Genomic DNA, 23766 nt, shown 5'->3' with positions numbered 1-23766 from the left:
TCTTAGTATCAACTTTTTAGCACACTAAAACGCTAGACTCTATTTTAAACTGACAACACTGTTCAAACGCCACTTGTGTATTATACAGAACACATTGAAGAAGTAAAGCTAGGTCAAGTCATAAGACCATTTTATCATCGTTAACCATTTCCATAGATTGATATTGTTCCAAATTTATAATAAATAAGCTATGAGTTAACAACCTCAAGGAGTTACCTTAACTGATAATCACCAATTCGTAAATGCTATACCCTTTTTTTGCAATTAGGGTTAGCTTTAGCACCGAAACATTCCTAAAAAATTGGTCATGACTAAATGCAATTGTTCAATGATCAGTTTAACCCTTTTTTTCTCCACCTTAATACAATCCAATTCGCAAATGCTATCTAGCTTTTTCCCCTATTTTTCAATTAATATCGTTCGTATAGTCCTATTTGCAAATGCTATACCTTTTTTTCTCCACCTTCATGCGATCCAATTCGCAAATGCTATCTAGCTCTGTTTTTTTCCCTATTATTCAAATAAGATCGTTCGTACAGTCCAATTCGCGAATCCCTTATCCCTTTTTGCAAATGTCAATCAAACAATTCTGATAATAGCATCCAATTTTTTAATTAGCAACGACGCATTAATAACAAACTACTCTCAAGTTAAAGCAATTGTCCAAAAAAAAATCAGAAAAACCAGTCTGATAGCACATACTTCAAAGAAATGGAACAGGTGTCTGTAAAGGTTTAATCGCTTTTTGCAACGTGCACGTCAAACTGTAGTGTATACCATGTGAAATTCCTTGTGCAATTGATATCAATAGCAATAACCAGTCTGGTAATCTGCCTTGGAAAGGTGCCAAGGAACGTAAACCAAGCAAATAGCACAGGAAGGAACATAAACCAAGCAAATCCATAAGTACATGATCTGGAAAGGTGCCAAGGAACGTAAACCAAGCAAATAGCACAGGAAGGAACATAAACCAAGCAAAGTATAAGTTAGCACTCTACTTTCGTAAACGAGGGAGAATTAATGACGGTTTACCTTCTTGTAATCAACTCATCAGCTTGATACCAGTTTTTGGCAAAATATTCGAAAGAATCTTATCATATATGCTGAATGGTTTAAGTATTAATAAAGACTGAACTTCTAAAAACCAGTTTGGATTTGTTAAAGGTAAATCAACAGTAGATGCTCTGGACAAACTCGTCACAACAGTGGAAAAAAATAATAAGTTGAAGAGACTTACACACTTGGGGTCTTAGACCATTTGCCCTATGAAAGTTATATAAAGCTGCTATTGAATCCACCATTTTATATGCAATGCCCGTATGGCTGTCAGCGCTGAATAAAAAGAAAATTAAAAAAAAAAGCTAGTTTCTGTCCAAGAATTTCTGTGGTTTTAATTTCCAAAGCTTTTTTATCCGCTAAAAATGAGACATACTATGATTCTTCTAATATTAATGTTATCTGGTTTATTAAAGAAGCTCGGTATGCCGTTTTGGAATATTTGAACCGAACAAAGAGACTGGATATTGTATAAATTTTTTCTTCTTCTGTTTCTCATTCCATCTCCCCTTCATTTACTTACTATTAATTATTAATTAATGTCGTCTACTTATTGATTTTCCTTGTTTCTTTGTGGTATTTAGTATTTGTTATTGTTTTTCAGTTTCTTTTTTTATGCTGTATATTGTAGACTAGATAATGAAATACTCTGTACGGGTTTAATCACTGAATAAAATTATTTGAAAAAAACTACGTTTTCTAAAGAGTTAAAGAGGCTGAGTCACAAGTTCGAACCTTAAAACGTACAGGGATTAGGAGGTACAGTTGGGGGGCTGCCACCCCCCAAACCCCCCGCTCTTGCAGCCTCTTTTGTTAAGATTTTTGTTTTGGGGGTCTACCCCCCCCCCCCAACCCTCGCTTTTTCCCTTGCAAAGAAATGTTTTGCAACACGAACGAAGTCTGCTTGAACTTTTTACCGTAAGAACATCCTATTGTATCTCTTTGATTAGAAACAGTACTGAGCCTGTTTGCTGGATTTTTTACAGGAGATTTTTCCCTAACCGATAACAAGCTATAATGTGATGAACTTAACAATTTTGAACAGAAAAAACAGGGAACAGTAGAAGGGTTCAGCATAAACAAGCAGTTTAGATTCAGATAGGTTCGGGTTCATCCATTTTTCCATCATACATAATCACACTGAATACATAACTATGCCTGGCACAGAGACAAGTTTGTAGTTATAACTGTAACAGACTGAGTTGTCATTGCCAAATTCTCTGAAGATTAAAAAAAAATGCCATTGAAACAGTTTCATTCGTGTTGGTACGACCAACTGATTGCAGGCTACAGGACTTAAAAAACCTTAACAAAATAGGCTGTAAAAGCGGGGGTTTTGGGGGGTGGTACCCCCCAACTGTACCTCCTAATCCCTGTACGTTTTAAGGTTCGAACTTGTGACTCAGCCTCTTTAACTGTCTAGAAAACGTAGTTTTTTTTCAAGTAATTTCTGCTCGTTTTTGTACAGTTTATTACTTATTATTGCTTGACTAACTGTTAGCTGATCGTGTCAGGAGTTAAAGTTGGGGAGCTGCCGCCCCCCAAACCCCCCACTTTTGAAGATTCTTGTGTTAAGGCTATTAATTCTTGAATACTCAAATCAAATGCACAGTAAGATTTTCTTTTTTCAACTTTTCTTCGAGCATGAGGGTATACGGCATGTTATCAAAGCAGTGGAGACTTACCTGCAAGCTGAAGGTCAACTTTGATGTTCTTCTGGAGACGCCTGTTGAACCGAAGGATTTAATATACTTGATTTAAAAAAGAAACTGAGTTTCTTTTTTAAACTTTAAATTTAAGAGATACTACTTTAAATTCAATATATAAAAAATTTACTCAGACGGGGCATCGAACCCGGGTCTTCCGCATGACAGACAGGAATAGTGACCACTGTACTATCACAGACTTTTGTTAAATTATTTTTAGTCTATGGAATCTATTTCCGACGCAAGCAAATACAAAGTAAGATTTTCGTTTTTCGACAAAAAAACTTCTGGGAAAGAGCTGGAATTTTTGGAAGCTTGCAGTCGGTCTTGTCAGGTTAAGAGGACTATTTTGATCTAATTTAATAATGAAATACTATGCTTTAAGGAATTTCAAAAATTAACATGGGCTCTTATAGGAAAACGAGGTTTTTCGTAAATATAAATTCGGGGGAAAATTTTTTCGGTCTGAAAATATCAAAATGCCCTAAAAGGTCAAATTCCGGTTCGAATGAGTCCTCATTCACCCGGATTCGTTGCCAACTGTTGCCTGTAGGCGTGGCTGAAAAAAAATTAATTTGATGAACATTAAGTGGCTATATTTGCTTTTTGGAAAACAGGGAAGGAGTGATTGGATCGAGCTGAAATTTTGAGTATAAGCTTCCAGGCCCTAGAAAAGCTCATCCTCTAAATTTCAGCCCAATTAAAAAATGTAAAAGGGGGGTGGTGGAAGGGTCGAAACTTCCGGCACACTTTCCCCCATGAAGATAAAGTCGGAGGGGGTAAAATTTTGTATATTTCTTAGTTTGAGCTTAGGCTACAAATTGAAATCACCGCCGTCTCTCTGCGACCGCTAGGACCGGAAATCACTTAACATTGTGGTAAGTCGCCTCTTTAAAGAGGCACAAGTGTGCCTCCTTGATCATTCATTCATCTAAAGTTGTCAACGGAACATCGATTTTCTTGAAATACTGGAGGTAGTTGTTTTTTCTAGACAAGATTGAATTTGTTTTTCAACGCAGATGGACAGGTCTTAATCTTTCATGAATTGGAGCTAAGATTATTTTTTCAAAAACAAAATTTCCTTTGTGACTTTCGATTCCCCCCCCCCCCTTGATTTTGTGTAATTGCTAAAATTGGTTCCTTAAACAAAATTGTTTCCTTGGTGAAACAATTTGTATACGGTAGACTCGACATTGCAGTTTCAGCCACATGGGGGAAATGCCGGGACCGTGACATGGTTTTGTCAGACATGACAAAAATCAAAATATCTTTTGTTAGAAACTGAGACGTTATTGACAGTTGGGAAGATAACACCTACTAGGTAACATTTTTTTATAATGCTCTTCAGTCACTCGACAAAATTTAGAAATCTTCTACTGATGATGATGTAATAAATACTCCGTCACAATACAAATCTATTGACGTTGTGTTCAACGACACCAAAACTGTTGTCACATAGTATGGTTTGCCACCACTTTCGTTAAGTTTACTCAATGAACCGAGCCGTTTCATTGACCGTAGTAAATATTACATTGTCTTGCTACGTTTTAAAACAAAAATAATGCAAATAAAAATTTTCACGATTACTTCGTGGTCTGAGATCGTCAGTAAAGAATTTGTCTTTATTTTTAAGAAGAAAAATTTAGCATACGATACCGTTTCATGATACATACCATTTTAAAAGGGTGGATAGGTCGACAGCTATAGAATTTTAATATGGGTAGATGATCAATAAACAAAACCGAACTGTTGCAACCACAACACTATTTGTTGATGAAACCAAACAAACGTTCAGTAAAACTTCACGTTACCCAACCAGTGTAAATATACAGTACTTTTGTCTTGATATAACTTACAAATTTAGAATTCAGTGTAATTAATTAATGTGACGGGAAGGCAAGCTCTTGGATCAAGGAAGCTTTCCTGATAAAATGCAATAATATTTATTTTCAGGTGCATGTCATCAATGACACTGACAACCAGTATATATCTAAACTTGAGTTAGTTGAAGAAATATGGGACCTAAAATTAAAAGGAACCGACATCTATTCAATTCGGGATAGAGGACTGACAATTTCGACTTTGCACGATTATGGTAAGATAAGTAACAAATATTGTAAGCTCATACTTCATTGTTAGCTCACCTGAAAGTGAGTGTAACGTAGCTGCATATAAGCTTATATACCTTCTTCAAACTTAAACACCTTAGAATTATGTGTAAGATTAGATCATGTTTCATGTTTTGGAAAAGGTTATTGCAAGCTCTTAGAAAGCTGAATTAAAAGTCTTTTACAAGCTCTAAGAAGCTGAATTCGCATTATCCATCCAACGAAATATGTTAACAGACCCAAACATAACTGGAAAATTTAAGAAAGTGCATTGGCCTGCATTACGTCAAAATAGAAGAAAAATAGAAAATAAATTTTAGAATCAGAAGCAACGCTCTAGCGTTGCCTATAGTAAAAAGCTACAAGGCTCCAATGTAGGCTACTATTATTTATTTAATATTTTACCAAAGGCACTACATAGGGATAGGATGGTCGTATAAACTTCGGAGAGGGGCTCATTCAATTGAAAATTGAAAGTTCTGATGCTCTTCTCAAGAGTCAAAAGTGATCGGAAGGTGACCAGCCCTCCTCTTAAGCTCTTCTTTCCCTAATTGTATTGAATCAAAAGTTTGAGATAGCCGTTTTGTTCAAAATAGTCCAAAGGTCAAAGAATTATGCCCCCAGGGTTGACAAAACCCCACACTGCCCTCACAAGGGTTGTTGGATGTAAGTTATGCAGTCTGCAAGGACTGTAGGCTGTGTATGTTAACCACTGTTAGCACATAAGGTTTTTTATTTTGAAAAAGAAGGCATGCACACCGTTTACATGCGGGATTTATGACTAAGAAAAGAGAAAATGTTTGATCCTGGGTTTATCCGAAAAGGCTAAGGGTATTAAGGTAAAACTTCGGAGAATGTCGAAGTGGAAGTTAAATTAAATCAAAAGGCACTATATGCAAGGAATGTATAAAAAAATTGGATTGCAATGTCTTAAGAACAGCTTAGGGTATTAAGTTGAAACTTTAAGGACATGTTGAAGAGGATGTTAAAAGTAGTTAAAAGGCCGCCACCCCCCTCCCATGCTTGAGTTTTTGTCATCGAGTGTTTTCGTTTGTCATCGAGTGTTTTTCATTGTCATAGTGTTTTGGAGGGAGCTTCCCTCCCTCCAAATACACTCGATGACAGTTTTGAAATAACCATCTGTTTTAAAATAGTCTAAGAGTCAAATATCTATGGCTATAGGATGAAATATCCATTCAAAAATTTTGAGAGGGACGTCGAACACAATCAAACTTATTAGTCTAAGAGCCAAATATGAACATTACAATAATTTCCAAGGAATCGGGAGCCAAATTTGCTTATTTAATAAACTTCTTTCCACTAAATAAATAGTAAACTAAATAAAACTAAATTTCATACGTACTTGTTAAATGTTTGTTAATGCGAATAATATATATGCATCTCCTTGTAAAGTTTGAGTCAGTCAGGTTTGTATAATGTTGTTTTTAAATTATGGTATGATTCCACGTTTTCATCAATAAGACGACTTCTCAGTTTATTCTTGATAGTGTTCATGCTTGAAAAAGGATTGCCCGCATATACAAACAGAGCCAAAAAGGGAAAGAACAAACGCAAGCTACTTCGGCTGATCGTAAGAGTCAGGAATACTATTCAAAGCGTTGAAACTGCTCACGTCTTCCTTCTGCAGGTCATTCAAAGCAGACCACTTACTTTGTGAACTAACATGGCATGTTTTCTTCTCCAATATTTCCAATTGAACACAAGACGTTCGAATCTAGAGTGCCAAATCTTCTTGTTTCCAGCAACTATATTTCAAGGCCAACGAAGTCAATTTTAAAAGAAGAAAACTTAAACCCGGTTATCGAGGATTTTTGACAAATGCTAATGCGGCTTTGCTGTTTTCAAGTTCCTGAAACCTTCTGAGAAATGTTTCCCTCATATTTGAAATTATTGATTTAAAATGGTGGTTACCAATAGAGGAATTATTTTCTTGACAATGCTTACAGCAGGCTTGGAAAGTGATATATAATAAATATATATATATATATATATATATATATATATATATATATATATATATATATATATATATATATATATATATATATATATATATATATATATATATATATATATATATATATATATATATATATATATATATATATATATATATATATATATAATAGATCAATATTCCATAAACACATAAATTTATATTGGCCTCATTTGTTGAAATCAAAACAATTTTATTGAGGGAAATATGATTCTTTCTTATTAATTAAAAAATATAAATGTTTTTACTTTTATAACTTTAATAAATCATATAATATTAACATTTTGATTACTAAATATCAGTACATTTAGCACTGACAATGCACATTCATTTGTTTTGTTTTCAGTAAAGTGCAAATTTTGTTCTGGCCTTGGGAAGGCATAGGGGTTTTGAGCCCAACTTATGTTAATTTCTGCTGGTTTTGAGTTTAACTCGGTTATTTATTGTAATTTCTGTTCGTTTTGGGTTTCATTTATTTATCGATGCTGATTTGTTCTAGTTTCACGCTTGGTAGATTATTTTATTTTATTTTGGTCATTTTTTGTTTAATGCAGTTCTTTACTTTTCTTTGAAAAACTTATTTTGTGGAAAAAGTTATTTTTAATTAATTTTTGTTCGTTTTATATGGACATAGTCTTTTCAGGGAAAAAGAAAATAATACTTTGAATCGTTTTGTTCTATTAAGACTTTAAAGAAAAATTTTCAGCAATTTTTAACAACATACACCCTTTTAAAAATCTGGACACAAACAGTAGTGTTTAATTTAGTTTCATACCTTCTCTGGTTGACCTGAAATGGAAAACTTGATACCATTCGCAAGAAAATCTGTTTACTTTCTTTGATAGCTTGGATACACTTAAGCTATTTTGATTTGGTTAAATTTTAAGAGAAGAAGTAGCACGAAAGTTTGAACATAATACCCTCAATCGTTATTGGGATGCTGCTTAAATGCCTTATTGGGAATTAGCATTACAGTGCAGTTTGATTTAATCTTATGGCAACATTTATTTTTTAAACTTAATGCGCAGATGGGAGGGTGGGCGTGGGAGGTTGGCCAAAGGAGGGGGATTAGCTGTCCTCCAGTCACTTTCGACTATTAAAAAGGGCATCAGCCCTTTCTTTTTTCAATCGAATGAGCCCTTTTCAAAGTTCCCGCGACAACTCCTTCGATACGAAGTGCCCTGGTCTCAACAACAACAACAACAAAAATAATACATTATACCCACATCGATATTAAATATAAAAATGTCCAGCCTTCCAATCACTTTCGACTATTAAAAAGGGCACTAGGCCTTTCGGTTTCCTATCGAATGAGCCCTTTTTGAAAAAACAACACTTTCTATAAACACCTTATATGCCCCTAGGGCATAAATTACAACCCTTACCCTAAGGGCTGTTAGGGTTGTTGTCACCCTCTAAGACCTAATTTCCAAAACTTTCAACTACGTTAAACAAAATGGTTATCTCAAAATTTTGATTGGATGTGTTTGGGGAAATGGTGGATGTGAGAGGGGCGGTAATCCCTCTCCAATCACTTTCAATTATTAAAAATGGTCCTAACCCTTTCAATTTCCAATCAAATGAGCCCTTTTGAAGTTTATACGGGAAAACTTTCAATAAAAATCTTTTATGCCCCTAGGGCATAACTTACAACCCTTTCCCTGAGGGCTTGGGGGGGGGGGGCTGTCATTCTCAAAGACCTAATGTACAGAGCTTTCTACTGGATAACAAAATGGTTATCTGAAAATTTTCATTGAACGTCTTTTGGAGAATGGTGGGCGTGAGAGGGGGGTTAGTTACCCTCCAATCATTTTCGACTATTAAAAAGGGCACTAGCCCTCTCAATTTCCAATTGAATGAGCCCCTTTTGAAGTTTTTACGACGACTCTATCTAAGAAAATCGTATATACACCCAGGGTATAACTTACAACCTTTTTCCTTGGGGCTCTGGGGGGTATGTCATCCTTAAATACATAATTTCCATAACTTTCAACTACGTTGAACAAAATGACTATCTCTAAACTTTGATTAAAAGTGTTTTGAGAAATGGTGGGCGTAAGAGGGGGGTTAATTACTCTCCACTCACATTTGACTATTAAAAAGGGCAATTTCAATTTCCAATCAAATGAGCCCTTTTAGAAATTTCTACAACAAATTTCTATATAACCTTTTTATGCCCTCAGGGTATAACTTATAATCCTTGCACTGAGGGCTCTGAGGGGGTTATAATTCTAAAAGACCTAATTTCAAGAACTTTCAACTACGTTGAACAAAATCGATATCTCAAAATTTTGATTGGATGTGTTTGGAAAAATGGTGGGGGTGAGTGACATTAGTCGCTCTCCAATCACTTTCAACTATTAAAAAAGGCAATAGCCCTTTGAATTTCCGATCGAATGAGCCCTTTTTCAAGTTTTTACGACAAAGATTTCAATAAAAACCTTATATGCCCCCAGGGTATAACTTAAAACCCTTGCCCTGAGGGTTGTGGGAGAGTGTCCTCCTCAAAAATATATTTTCTATCTGGAAATCAACTATGCTGAACAATATGGCTATCTCAAAATTTTGATTGGAAATGTTTGGGGGAATGATGGACGTAGGGGCGGGGGGGACTAGTTACCCTCCAATCACTTTCGACTATTAAAAAGGGCACTAGCCACTGCAATTTCCAAACTAATCCCCCTCTCACGCCCACCGTTTCCCCAAACACATAAAATCAAAATTTTAAGATAGCCATTTTGTTCAACATAGTTGAAAGTTCTGGAAATTAGGTCTTTGGGGATGAACTCCCCCCCCCCCCACCCTCCCCAGCCCGCAGAGCAAGGGTTGTAAGTTATATCCTGGGGCTATATAAGGTTTTTTATAGAAAGTGTTGTCGTAGAAACTTCAAAAAGGGCTCATTTCATTGGAAGTTGAAATGGCTAGTGCCCTTTTTAGTAGTCGAAAGTGATTGAAAGGCAACTAACAACTGTTCCCCGCCCAAAATTTATCCAAACACATCCAATCAAAATTTTGAGATAGCCATTTTCTTCAAAGTAGTGAAAAGGTCCGGAAATTCGTTGAAATGTAAGAGTTGGAATATTTCAGTAGTGTTTTGTCGTGATTTATCTTGTCACTGTTACATCTTCTTGATGTTTCAAAGTTCATTTTAGATTTTTTTTTTTCGTTTAAATTTAAGATTTTGAATATTTCAGTAGTTTTTAATCATGGTTTGCCTTGTCATTGTTGAGTTATGTAGATTTTTCAAAGTTCATTTTGAATTTTTTTTTTTGAAATGTAAGAGATGGAATATTTAAGTAGTGTTTTGTCGCAGTTTACTTTGTCACTGTTACATTTTCTTGATGTTTCAAAGTTCATTTTGGAAATATTTCGTTTAAATGTAAGAGTTGGAATATTTCAGTAGTGTTTTGTCGTGGTTTACCTTGTCACTGTTACTCTCTCTTGATTTTTCAAATTTCATTTTGGATTTTTTTTTTTTGTTGAAATGTAAGAGTTGGAATATTTCAGTAGTATTTTCTTGTGGTTTACCTTGTCACTGTTACATTGTCTTAATGCTTCAAAGTTCATTTTGGATTTTTTTCGTTGAAATACAGGAGTTGGATTATTTCAGTAGTGTTTTGTCATGGTTTATCATGTCACTCTTACATTCTCTTGATGTTTGAAAGGTCTTTTTGGATTTTTTCGTTGAAATGCACGAGTTGGATTATTTCAGTACTGTTTTTATCGTGGTTTATCATGTCACTGTTACATTCTATTGATGTTTCAATGTTCTTTTTGGATCTTTTTCGTTGAAATGCAAGAGTTGGATTATTTCAGTAGCGTTTTCTTATGGTTTACCTTGTATCTGTTACTTTCTTTTCACGCTTCAAAGTTCATTCTGGATCTTTTTGTTGAAATGCAAGAGTTGGATTATTTCAGTAGTATTTCGTCGTGGTTTACCATGTCAATGTTACATTCTATTGACATTTAAAAGTTCATTTTGGATCTTTTTCGTTGAAATGTAAGAGTTGGAATATTTCAGTAGTGTTTTGTCGTGGTTTACGCTGTCACTGTTACATTCTCTTGATGTTTAAAAGTTCATTTTGGATTTTTTTTTTCGTTGAAATGTAAGAGTTGGAATATTCCAGTAGTGTTTGGTCATGGTTTACATTGTCACTGTTACATTCTCTTTATGTTTTAAAGTTCATTTTGGATTTTTTTTTTAGTAGAAATGTAAGAGTTGGAATATTTCAGTAGTGTTCTGTAATGGTTTACCTTGTCACTGTTACATTCTCTTGATGTTTCAAAGTTCATTTTGGACTTTTTTTTGTTGAAATGTAAGAAATAAAATATTTCAGTTGTGTTTTATCATGGTTTACCATGTCGCTGCTACATTCTCTTGATGTTTCAAATTTCATTTTAGATTTTTTTTTTTCGTTGAAATGTAAGAGTTGGAATATTTCAGTAGTGTTTTGTCGTGGTTTACATTGTCGATGTTACATTCTCATGATATATAAAAGTTCATTTTGGATTTTTGTGTTCAAATGTAAGAGTTGGAATTTTTCAGTAGTATTTTATCGTGGTTTACCTTGTCACTGTTACATTCTCTTGATATTTCAAAGTTCATAGTGAGAGAGATACGCAAAAAGTTGGGTTAATTTAGGTTAGGTTAGGTTAGCCTTTGTACGTGCGCGTACGCTCACGATAAAATACTACTGAAATATTCAAACTCTTACATTTCAACAAAAAAAAAATCCAAAATGAACTTTGAAATATTACGAGAATGTAACAGTGAAAAGGTAAACCACGACAAAACACTACTGAAAAATTCCAACACACACATTTGAACGAAAAAATTCAAAATGTACTTTGAAATATCATGAGAATGTAACAGTGACAATGTAAACCATGACAAAACACTACTGAAATATTCCAGCTCTTACATTTCAACGAAAAAAATCTAAAATGAACTTTGAAACATCAAGACAATGTAACAGCGAAATGGTAAACCATGATAAAACACTACTGAAATTTTCCATCTCTTACATTTAAAAAAAAAATATCCAAAATGAACTTTGAAACATCAAGAGAATGTAACAGTGACAAGGTAAACCATGACAAAACACTACTGAAATATTCCAAGTCTTCCATTTCAACTAAAAAAAAATGCAAAATGAACTCTAAAACCTCAAGAGAATGTAACAGTGACAATGTAAACCATGGCAAAACACTACTGAAACATTCCAACTCTTACATTTCAACGAAACAAATCCAAAATGAACTTTGAAACATCAAGAGAATGTAACAGTGTCAGTGTAAACCACGAGGAAAAACTACTGAAATATTCAAACTCTTACATTTCAACGAAAAAAATCCAGAATGAACTTTGAAACATCAATAGAATGTAACAGTGACATGGTAAACCACGACGAAACACTACTGAAATATTCCAACTCTTGCATTTCAACGAAAAAGATCCAAAATGAACTTTGAAATGTCAAGAGAATGTAACAGTGAAATGGTAAACCATGACGAAACACTATTGGAATAATCCAACTCTTGCACTTCAATGAAAAAGATCCAAAATGAACTTTAAAACATCAAGAGAATGTTATAATGAGAAGTTAAACCTGGAGAAAAAGCTACTGAAATAAACCAACTCTTGCATATCAACAAAAAAGATCAAAAATGAACTTTGAAACATCAATAGAATGTAACAGTGACATGGTAAACCACGACGAAACACCACTGAAATAATCCAACTCTTGCATTTCAGCGAAAAAGATCCAGAATGAACTTTGAAACGTGAAAAGAAAGTAACAGTGACAAGGTAAACCATGAGAAAACACTACTGAAATATTCCAACTCTTGCATTTCAACGAAAAGGATCCAAAAAGAACTTTGAAACATCAAGAGAATGTAACAGCAACATGATAAACCATGACAAAACACTACTGAAATAATCCAACTCTTACATTTCAACGAAAAAAAAAAATCCTAAATGAACTTTGAAACATCAAGAGAATGTACCAGTGACAAGTTAAACCACGACAAAACACTACTGATATATTTTAACTCTTACATTTCAACAAAAAAAAAATCCAAAATTAACTTTGAAACATCAAGAGAATGTAACAGTGAAAAGGTAAACCACGACAAAACACTACTGAAATATTCGAACTCTTACATTTCAACGAAAAAATCCAAAATTAACTTTGAAACATCAAGAGGATGTAACAGTGACAAGGTAAACTGGGACAAAACGCTTCTGAAATATTCCAACTCTTACATTTCAACGAAAACAAATCCAAAATGAACTTTGAAACATCAAGAGAATGTAACAGTGACAAGATAAACCACGACAAAACACTACTGAAATAATCCAACTCTTACATTTCAATGAAAAAAAAATTCAAAATGAACTTTGAAATATCTTTAGAATGTAACAGTTACTTGGTAAACCACAACAAAACACTACTGAAATATTCGAACTATTACATTTCAACGAAAAAAAATCCTAAATGAACATTGAAACATAAAGAGAATGTACCAGTGACAAGGTAAATCACGAAAAAACACTACTGAAATACTCCAACTCTTAAATTTCAACAAAAAAAAAAATCAAAAATGAACTTCGAAACATCAAGAGAATGTAACAGTGACAAGGTAAACCACGAAAAACACTAATGAAATTTTCCAACTCTTACATTTCAACGAAAAAATACAAAATGAACTTTGAAACATCAAGAGAATGTAACAGTGACAAGGTAAACTGCGACAAAACACTACTGAAATATTCCATCTCTTACATTTCAACAAAACAAATCCAAAATGAATTTTGAAACATGAAGAGAATGTAACAGTGACAAGGTAAACCAAAACAAAACACTACTGAAATATTCCATCTCTTACATTTCAATGAAAAACATCCAATATGAACTTTGAAAAATCAAGAGAATGTAACAGTGACAAGGTAAACCACGACAAAACACTACTGAAATATTCCAACTCTTATATTTCAACGAAAAAAAACGAAATGAATTTGAAACACCAAGAAAATATAGCAGTGACAAGATGAACTGCGACAAAACACTACTGAAATATTCCAACTTGCATTTCAACGAAAAAAAAATGCAAAATGAACTTTGAAGCATCAAGAGAGTTTAACCGTGACAAGGTAAACCATGAAAAAACACTACTGAAATACACCAGTGACATGGTAAAACATGACAAAACACTACTGAAATATTCAAATTCTTACATTTCAACGAAAAAAAAAAATCCAAAATGAACTTTGAAACATTAAGAGAATGTAACAGTGACAAGGTAAACCGCTATAAAAAACTACTGAAATAATCCAAATCTTAAATTTCAATAAAAAAAAATCCAAAATGAACTTTGAAGCATCAAGAGAATATAACAGTGATAAGGTAAACCACAAGAAAACTGTACTGAAATATGCCAACTCTTACATTTCAACGAATGAAAACTTTGAAAAATCAAAAGAATGTTACAGTGACAAGGTAAACCATGACAAACCAAAACTGAAATATTCCTGCTCTTGCATTTCACCTAAAAAGATCCAAAATGAACTTCGAAACATCACGAGAATGCAACTGTGACAAGGTAAGCCATAACTAAAAACTACTGAAATAATCCAACTCTCGCATTTCAACAAAAATTATCCAAAATGAACTTTGGAACACCAAAAGAATGTTACAGTGACAAGGTAAACCATGACAAAACACTACTGAAATATTCCAGCTCTTGCATTTAAAAAAAGATCCAAAATGAACTTCGAAACCTGAATAGAATGTAACATTGACTTAGTAAACCACAACTAAATACTACTGAAATAATCCAACTCTTGAATTTCAACGAAAAAGATCCAAAATGAACTTTGAAACGTCAAGAGAATATAACAGTGACAAGGTAACCCATGAGAAAACACTACTAAAATAATCCAACTCTTGCATTTCAACGAAAAAATCCAAAATGAACTTTGAAACATTAATAAAATGTAACAGTGAAATGGTAAACCACGACAAAACACTACTGAAATAATCCAACTCTTGCATTTCAACGAAAAGGATCCAAAATGAACATTTAGACGTTAAGAGAATGTAACAGTGACATGGTAAACCATGAGAAAACACTACTGAAATATTCCAACTCTTGCATTTCAAAAAAAAATCCAAAATGAACTTTGAAACATCAAGAGAATGTAACAGTGACATATAAAACACGACAAAACACTACTGATATAATCCAACTCTTGCATTTCAACGAAAATGATCAAAAATGAACTTTGAAACATCAATAGAATGTAAGAGTGAAATGGTAAACCACGACAAAACACTACTGAAATAATCCAACTCTTGCATTTCAATAAAAAAGATCCAAAATGAACTTTGACACCTCAATAGAATGTAAAAGTGACTAGTTAAACCAAAAGAAAACTCTACTGAAATAATCCAACTCTTGCATTTCAACTAAAAAGATCCAAAAGGAACTTTTAAACATAAAGAGAATTTAATAGTGACATTGTAAACCATGAGAAAACACTACTGAAATAATCCAACTCTTTCATTTCAACTAAAAAGATCCAAAATGACCTTTGAAACATCTATAGAATGTAAAATTGTCATGGTAAACCACTACGAAATACTACTGAAATAATCAAACTCTTGCATTTCAACAAAAAGATCCAGAAATAACTTTGAAACGTCAATAGAATGTAACAGTGACAAGGTAAACCATAAGAAAACGCTACTTAAATAATCCAACTCTTTCATTTCAACGAAAAATATCCAGAATGAACTTTGAAACATCAATAGAGTGTAACAGTGACATGGTAAACCTTGAGAAAACACTAATGAAATAACCCAACTCTTGCATTTCAACTAAAAAGATTCAAAATGACCTTTGAAACATTTATAGAATGTAACATTGACATGGGAAACCACGACGAAATACTACTGAAATAATCCAACGCTTGCATTTCAATGAAAAAGATCCAAAATGAACTTTGAAACGTCAAGAGAATGTAACAGTGACAAGATAAACCATGAGAAAACACTACTGAAATAATCCAACTCATGCATTTCTACGAAAAAGATCCAAAATGAACTTTGAAACATCAATAGAATGTAACAATGATATGGTAAACCACGACAAAACACTACTGAAATAATCCAACTCTTGCATTTCAACAAAAAGATCCAGAATGAACTTTGAAGCGTCAAAAGAATGTAACTGTTACAAGGTAAACCATGAGAAAACACTACTGAAATATTCCAACTCTTGCATTTCAACGAAAAGGATCCAAAATGAACATTGAAACATCAAGAAAATGTAACAAGGACAAGGTAAACTGCGACAAAACACTACTGAAATATTCCATCTCTTACATTTCAACAAAAAAATTCAAAATGAACTTTGAAACATAATGAGAATGTAACAGTGACAAGGTAAACCACGACTCTTACATTTCAACGAAAAAAAAAATCTAAAATGAACTTTGAAACATCAATAGAATGTAACAGTGACAAGATAAACCACGACAAAACACTACTGAAATATTCCAACTCTTACATTTCAGCGAAATAAAAAATTCAAAATGAACTTTAAAATATCTTTAGAATGTAAAAGTGACTTGGTAAACCACGAAAAACACTACTGAAATATTCCAACTCTTACACTTCAACAAAAAAATATCCAAAATGAATTTTGAAACATCTTCAGAATGCAACAGTGACAAGGTAAACCACAAACAAACACTACTGAAATATTACAACTCTTACATTTCAACGAAAAAGTCAAAATGAACTTTGAAACATCTTCAGAATGTAACAGTGATATGGTAAACCACGACAAAACACTACTGAAATATTTCAACTCTTACATTTCAACGAAAAAAAATCCAAAATGACCTTTGAAACATCAAGAGAATGTAACAGTGACAATTTAAACCACTACAAAACACTACTGAAATATTCCAACTCTTACATTTCAATAAAAAAAATCCAAATGAACTTTGAAACATCAAGAGAATGTAACAATGACAAGGTAAACCAAGACAAAACACAACTGAAATATTCCAAGTCTTACATTTAAATTAAAAACATTTAAGATGAACTTTGAAAAATCAATATAATGTAACAGTGACAAGGTAAACCACGACAAAACACTACTGGAATATTCCAACTCTTACGTTTCAACGAAAAAAAAACGAAATGAATTTGAAACACCAAGAGAATGCAGCAGTGACAAGGTAAACTGCGACAAAACACTACTGAAATATTTCAACTCTTGCATTTCAACGAAAAAAAAGTCCAAAATGAACTTTGAAGCATCAAGAGAGTGTAACCGTGACAAGATAAACCATGAAAAAACACTACTTAAATACACCAGTGACATGGTAAACCAAGACAAAACACTACTTAAATATTCCAATTCTTACATTTCAACGAAAAAAAAAAATCCAACATGAACTTTGAAACATTAACAGAATGTAACAGTGACAAGGTAAACCGCGATAAAAAAACACTACTGAAGTAATCCAACTCTTAAATTTCAATAAATAAAAATCGAAAATGAACCTTAAATGATAAAGAAAATATAATATTGACAATGTTTATCACATGAAAATAGTACTGAAATACGCCAACTCTTACATTTCAACGAATGAAATCCAAAATGAACATTGTAACATCAATAGAATGCAACAGTGAAAGGGTAAACCACGACAAAAAACTACTGAAAAATTCTAGCTCTTGTATTTCAACGAAAAAGATCCAAAATGAACTTTGAAACGTAAAGAGAATGTAACAGTGACAAGGTAAACCTTGAGAAAACACTACTGAAATAATCCAACTCATGCATTTCTACGAAAAAGATCCAAAATGAACTTTGAAACATCGATAGAATGTAACAGCGATATGGTAAACCACGACAAAATACTACTCAAATAATCCAACTCTTGCATTTCAACAAAAAGATCCAGAATGAACTTTGAAGCGTCAAAAGAATGTAACAGTTACTAGGTAAACCATGAGAAAACACTACTGAAATATTCCAACTCTTGCATTTCAACGAAAAGGATCCAAAATGAACATTGAAACATCAAGAAAATGTAACAAGGACAAGGTAAACTGCGACAAAACACTACTGAAATATTCCATCTCTTACATTTCAACAAAAAAATTCAAAATGAACTTTGAAACATAATGAGAATGTAACCACGACTCTTACATTTCAACGAAAAAAAAAATCTAAAATGAACTTTGAAACATCAATAGAATGTAACAGTGACAAGATAAACCACGACAAAACACTACTGAAATATTCCAACTCTTACATTTCAGCGAAATAAAAAATTCAAAATGAAATTTAAAATATCTTTAGAATGTAAAAGTGACTTGGTAAACCACGAAAAACAATACTGAAATATTCCAACTCTTACACTTCAACAAAAAAAATCCCAAATGAATTTTGAAACATCTTCAGAATGCAACAGTTACATGGTAAACCACGACAAAACACTACTGAAATAATCCAACTCTTACATGTCTACGAAAAAAATCCAAAATGACCTTTGAAACATCAAGAGAATATAACAGTGACAAGGTAAACCACTACAAAACACTACTGAAATATTCCAACTCTTACATTTCAATGAAAAAAATCCAAATGAACTTTGAAACATCAAGAGAATGTAATAGTGACAAGGTAGACCACGACAAGACACTACTGAAATATTCCAAAGCGTACATTTAAATTAAAAAAATCCAATATGAACTGTGAAAAATCAAGAGAATGTAACAGTGACAAGGTAAACCATGAAAAAACACTACTAGAATATTCCAACTCTTACGTTTCAACGAAAAAAAAACGAAATGAATTTGAAACACCAAGAGAATGTAGCAGTGACAAGGTAAACTGCTACAAAACACTACTGAAATATTTCAACTCTTGCATTTCAACGAAAAAAAAGTCCAAAATGAACTTTGAAGCATCAAGAGAGTGTAACCGTGACAAGATAAACCATGACAAAACACTACCCAAGTACACCAGTGACATGGTAAACCAAGAAAAAACACTACTGAAATAATCCAATTCTTGCATTTAAACGAAAGAAAAAATCCAAAATGAACTTTGAAACATTAAGAGAATGTAACAGTGACAAGGTAAACCACGATAAAACACTACTGAAGTAATCCAACTCTTACATTTCAATAAATAAAAATCCAAAATGAACTTTGAAGGATCAAGAGAATGTAATAGTGACAAGGTAAACCACAAGAAAACTGTACTGAAATACGCCAACTCTTACATTTCAACGAATGAAATCTAAAATGAACTTTGAAAAATCAAAAGAATGTAACAGTGAAAGGGTAAACCATGACAAAAAACTACTGAAATATTCCAACTCTTGCATTTCAACGAAAAAGATCCAAATGAACTTTGAAACATCAAGAGAATGTAACATTGACATGGTAAACCACGACAAAACACTACTGAAATATTCCAACTCTTGCATTTCAACGAAAAAGATCTAAAATGAAGTTTGAAACATCAAGAGAATGTAAAAGTGAGAAGGTAAACCACGACGAAACACTACTGAAATATTCCAACTCTTGCATCTCAGCGAAAAAGGTCCAAAATGAACTTTGAAACGTCAAGAGAATGTAACAGTGATATGGTAAACCATGCCAAAACACTACTGAAATAATCCAACTCTTGCATTTCAACGAAAAAATCCAAAATGAACTTTGAAACATTAATACAATGTAACAGTGAAATGGTAAACCACGACAAAACACTACTGAAATAATCCAACTCTTGCATTTCAATGAAAAGGATCCAAAATGAACTTTGAAACATCAAGAGAATGTAACAGTGACATGGTAAACCACGACAAAACACTCCTGAAATAATCCAACTTTAGCATTTCAATGAAAAGGATCCAAAATTAACTTTGAAACGTAAAGATAACGTTCCAGTGACAAGTTAAACCACGAAAAAACACTACTGAAATAATCCAGCCTTAGCATTAAAACGAAAAAGATCCAAAATGAAGTTTGAAACGTCATGAGAATGGACCAGTTATAAGATAAACCACGAGGTAACACTACTGAAATATTCCAACTCTTGCATTTCAACGAAAAAGATCCCAAATGAACTTTGAAATGTCAAAAGAATGTAACAGTGACAGGGTAAACGATAAGAAAACACTACTGAAATAATCCAACTCATGCATTTCAACGAAACAGATCGAAAATGAATTTTGAAACATCAATAGAATGTAACAGTGACATGGTAAACTACGACAAAACACTACTGAAATAATCCAACTCTTGCATTTCAACGAAAATGATCCAGAATGAACTTTGAAACGTAAAAAGAATGTAACAGTGACAAGGTAAACCATGAGAAAACACTAAAGAAATATTTCAACTCTTGCATTTCAACGAAAGGGATCCAAAAAAAACTTTGAAACATCAAGAGAATGTAACAGTGACAAGGTAAACCACGATAAAACACTACTCAAATAATCCAACTCGTGCATTTCAACCAAAAAATCCAAAAAGAACTTTGAAACATCAAGAGAATGTAACAGTGACATGATAAACCATGACAAAACACTACTGAAATAATCCAACTCTTAAATTTCAACGAAAAAAAAAAATCCTAAATGAACTTTGAAAAATCAAGAGAATGTACCATTGACAAGGTAAACCACGACAAAACACTACTTAAATATTCCAACTCTTACATTTCAACAAAAAAAAATCCAAAATGAACTTTGAAACAACAAGAGAATATAACAGTGACAAGGTAAACCATGACGAGATGTAAAAAAAATTAAAAAAAAAATATTATGTTAAAAAAAATTCAAAAAAGTATTTAAAAAATGGGGGAGGGGGAGGGGAAAGTAGGGGGAGGAGGGGAGGGGATGAAAGGAGGGGAGGGGAGGAGGGAAAGGGGGAGGGGAGGGGTAGGGGAGGGGTAGGGGAGGGGTAGGGGAGGGGTAGGGAAGGGGTAGGGGGAGGGGGAGGGGAGGGGAGGGGAGGGGTAGGGGAGGGTAGGGGAGGGGTAGGAGAAGGGTAGGGGAAGGGGAAGGAGGCCCTTTTGGAGGCCCGGGCAGGGGGCCCTTTGAAGGCCCGGGGGAGGGGGCCCTTTGGGGGCCTGGGGGGAGGGGGCCCTTTGGGGGCCCGGAGGCCCTTTGGGGATCCGGGAGGCCTTTGGGTTCCTGGGGGCCTTTGGGTCCCCAGGGGCCTTTGGGTTCCCAGGGGCCTTTGGGTCCCCAGGGTCCTTTGGGTCCCCAGGGGCCTTTGGGGACCCGGGGGGCCTTTGGGGGCCCGGGGGCCTTTGGGGTTGGGGTAGGGGACGTGATAACACTATTCAAATGGTAGTTGTGTATTATACCGAACACAGTCGAGAACCACCCTAATAAAAAATAATATGTATCTCTTAATAGGAGTTAGCATTACCTGAGATGGTTTACCATTTTCTTTTCTACTTTCAAATTTATCTTGTCTCATGGAGAAATTGTGTCAATCAGTTATCTTTTCCTGTCTGTATTTTCAACTCTCTAATAAGAATATTCCAATATTGAAATTTCTTTATCTGATGATGTTACCTTGTTATCATAGTATTCCAACCGGATGTTGACATCCAAGAAACATCCAGCAATTGTTGTTGACTTCCAAGAAACATCCATCAAACAGTGAGAAAAACCATGAGAAAACATCCTCAGTGAGAAAACCCATAAAAACATGCTTAAATTATGTCCTGTCAGCGTTAGACTCTATTATAGATGGCAGCACACGGTCCCGTTCTTATCTATTGGGGCTTCCCCACTAATTCCAAATTTCTGAAGATAGGTGTTTGAAACCTCTACAGTAGGGTTCTCTGATACGCTGAATAAGATGTTGTGATTTTCATTAAGGCTCTGTGAATTTTAGGGGGTGTTTCTCCCTTTTTTTCAAAAATAAGGCAATTTGTTTTTAGGCACGTAACTTTTGATGGGTATAACTAAACTTGATGAAACATGTATGGTTGAAATCAGCATAAACATCCGATTCTTTTGATGTATCTATTGGTATCAAGATTCCGTTTTTTAGAGTTTCAGTTACTATTGAGCCGGGTCGTTTCTTACTTACAGTTTGTTACCACGAACTGTTTGATTATAAACATATCCAAATCTTACAAAATAAAGAAGTGAGAATAATTTGAAAATATTTCTAAGTTTTTAATGATGCAGAAACGTGCTATAGAAAGTTAAAAGCGATGAATGCTGGACAGCTCAGGAATTACCAGGCTGCAATTTCTGTATATCAATGTCGAAATGTTATATGCCAAAATATTTTTTTGCATATTCTAATTAGAGGCAACACTGTAGCGTTGCCTATAGTAAAGGCCATACGGCTCCAATGTTTTATTATTTATTATTATTATTTTTTTTCCCAGAGGCACTTCATATGGAAGGAGTCGTCGTAAAAACTTCAAAGGGGGCTTATTCGATTGGAAATCGAGAGTTCTAGTGCCCTTTTTAATAGTCGAAAGTGATTGGAGGGCAACCCCCACGCCCATCATTCCCAAAACACATCCAATCAAATTTTTAAGATAGCCATTTTGTTCAGCGTAGTTAATTTCAATAGACAAAGTTGTCTTAGAAAATAAAGAAAGGGTTCATTCGATTAGAAATTTAAATGACTAGTTCCCTTTTTAATAGTTGAAAGTGATTCTAAGGCATCTGACACCCCTTCCATGCCCACCATTTCCCCAAACACATCCTATCAAATTTTGATATAGCCATTTTGTTCAACATACTTGAAAGTTATGTAAAATAAATGTTTCAGCAGGACACTCCCCCTACAATCTTCGGGGCAAGGGTTATAAGTTATGCCCTGGGGCATATATGGCTCTTATGGAAGGAATGCTCGTATAAACTTCAGAGAGGACTCATTTAATTGGAAATTGAAAGTTTTAGCTCACTTTTTAATCGTCAAAATACATTGGAGGGTAACCACCGACCCCCCCCCCAAACCCTTTTTTCACAAATGAATCCAATAAAATTTTAAGAAAGCTATGTTGTTAAAAAATAGTTCAAAGATCATATAAAAAATTCCGGTGTCGAAGCGACCCACCAGGGCCCAGGGGCAGGTGTTGTAAGTTTTGCCCTGGGGGCATATATATGTCTTATGGAAGGGGATGCTCGTATTAACTTCAAAGAGGGCTCATTTGATTGGAAATTGAAAGTTCTAGTTCACTTCTTAAGAGTCAAAAGAGATTGGAGGGCACCTAGCCCCCCCCCCCTCCACGCCTTTTTTTCCTCAAACCCATCCTATAAGAACTTTGAGACAGATTTTTTTTTATGGTTCAAAGATCTCACCCTCCCCCCTCTCCTACTGTCTACACTAAAGTTTTCTTCTTTATGCCAACTACGCTGCCCCCACCCCAAAGACTTTAATAAGGTAAAGTTTTGTATGGGAAGAAAGTTAAAAGTTTCAAGAAATTTCGAAGGGACGTTAAGACACATCAAAATACACTAATAAGAACTAGATAAAGAATTTTCTATCCAATTACTCCCAGAAATTTTCTCAAACTGAAAAGGCTAAAATACTTAAAATTACAGTCATACTTAAAATAAGGTTAAAATACATACTTTGCGATAAATGCTAAATTATTGTGGCACAAAAAATCTGAAAAATGGTCTAATCAAAACGATCCTGTTCTTTCTGCATCAACAAATGAAATACCCCAACTACTGTCTTTTGAAGCTATTTTTTCGATCCATTCATTTTTGCGTGAAAAAATCACGTTTGATTTATCAGAGGCATCTAATTAAGTTGTCTATAACAAAGGCCATAAATTTCATTGTTTTATTATTGTT

The 23766-nt window shown here is 34.0% G+C and overlaps 1 protein-coding gene across 1 annotated transcript in view; it reads left to right on the top strand.

The window, feature by feature from the left end:
* LOC148952162 (trafficking protein particle complex subunit 11-like) overlaps nt 1-23766 on the top strand; it is a 249466-nt gene that overhangs the window by 197590 nt on the left and 28110 nt on the right. The window contains exon 22 of the mRNA XM_089089622.1: nt 4716-4857. Within this exon, the coding sequence (XP_088945748.1) occupies nt 4716-4857 (142 nt within the window). The remainder of the gene's footprint in view (nt 1-4715; nt 4858-23766) is intronic.

This window comes from Artemia sp. Qi Xiang Cuo, chromosome 5 (assembly GCF_049724085.1).
Source record: "Artemia sp. Qi Xiang Cuo chromosome 5, ASM4972408v1, whole genome shotgun sequence".
In the NCBI taxonomy this organism is placed as follows: Eukaryota; Metazoa; Arthropoda; class Branchiopoda; order Anostraca; family Artemiidae; genus Artemia; species Artemia sp. Qi Xiang Cuo.
Note: the sequence above shows the minus strand (reverse complement) of the source record. Positions and strands in the feature narration are given on the sequence as shown.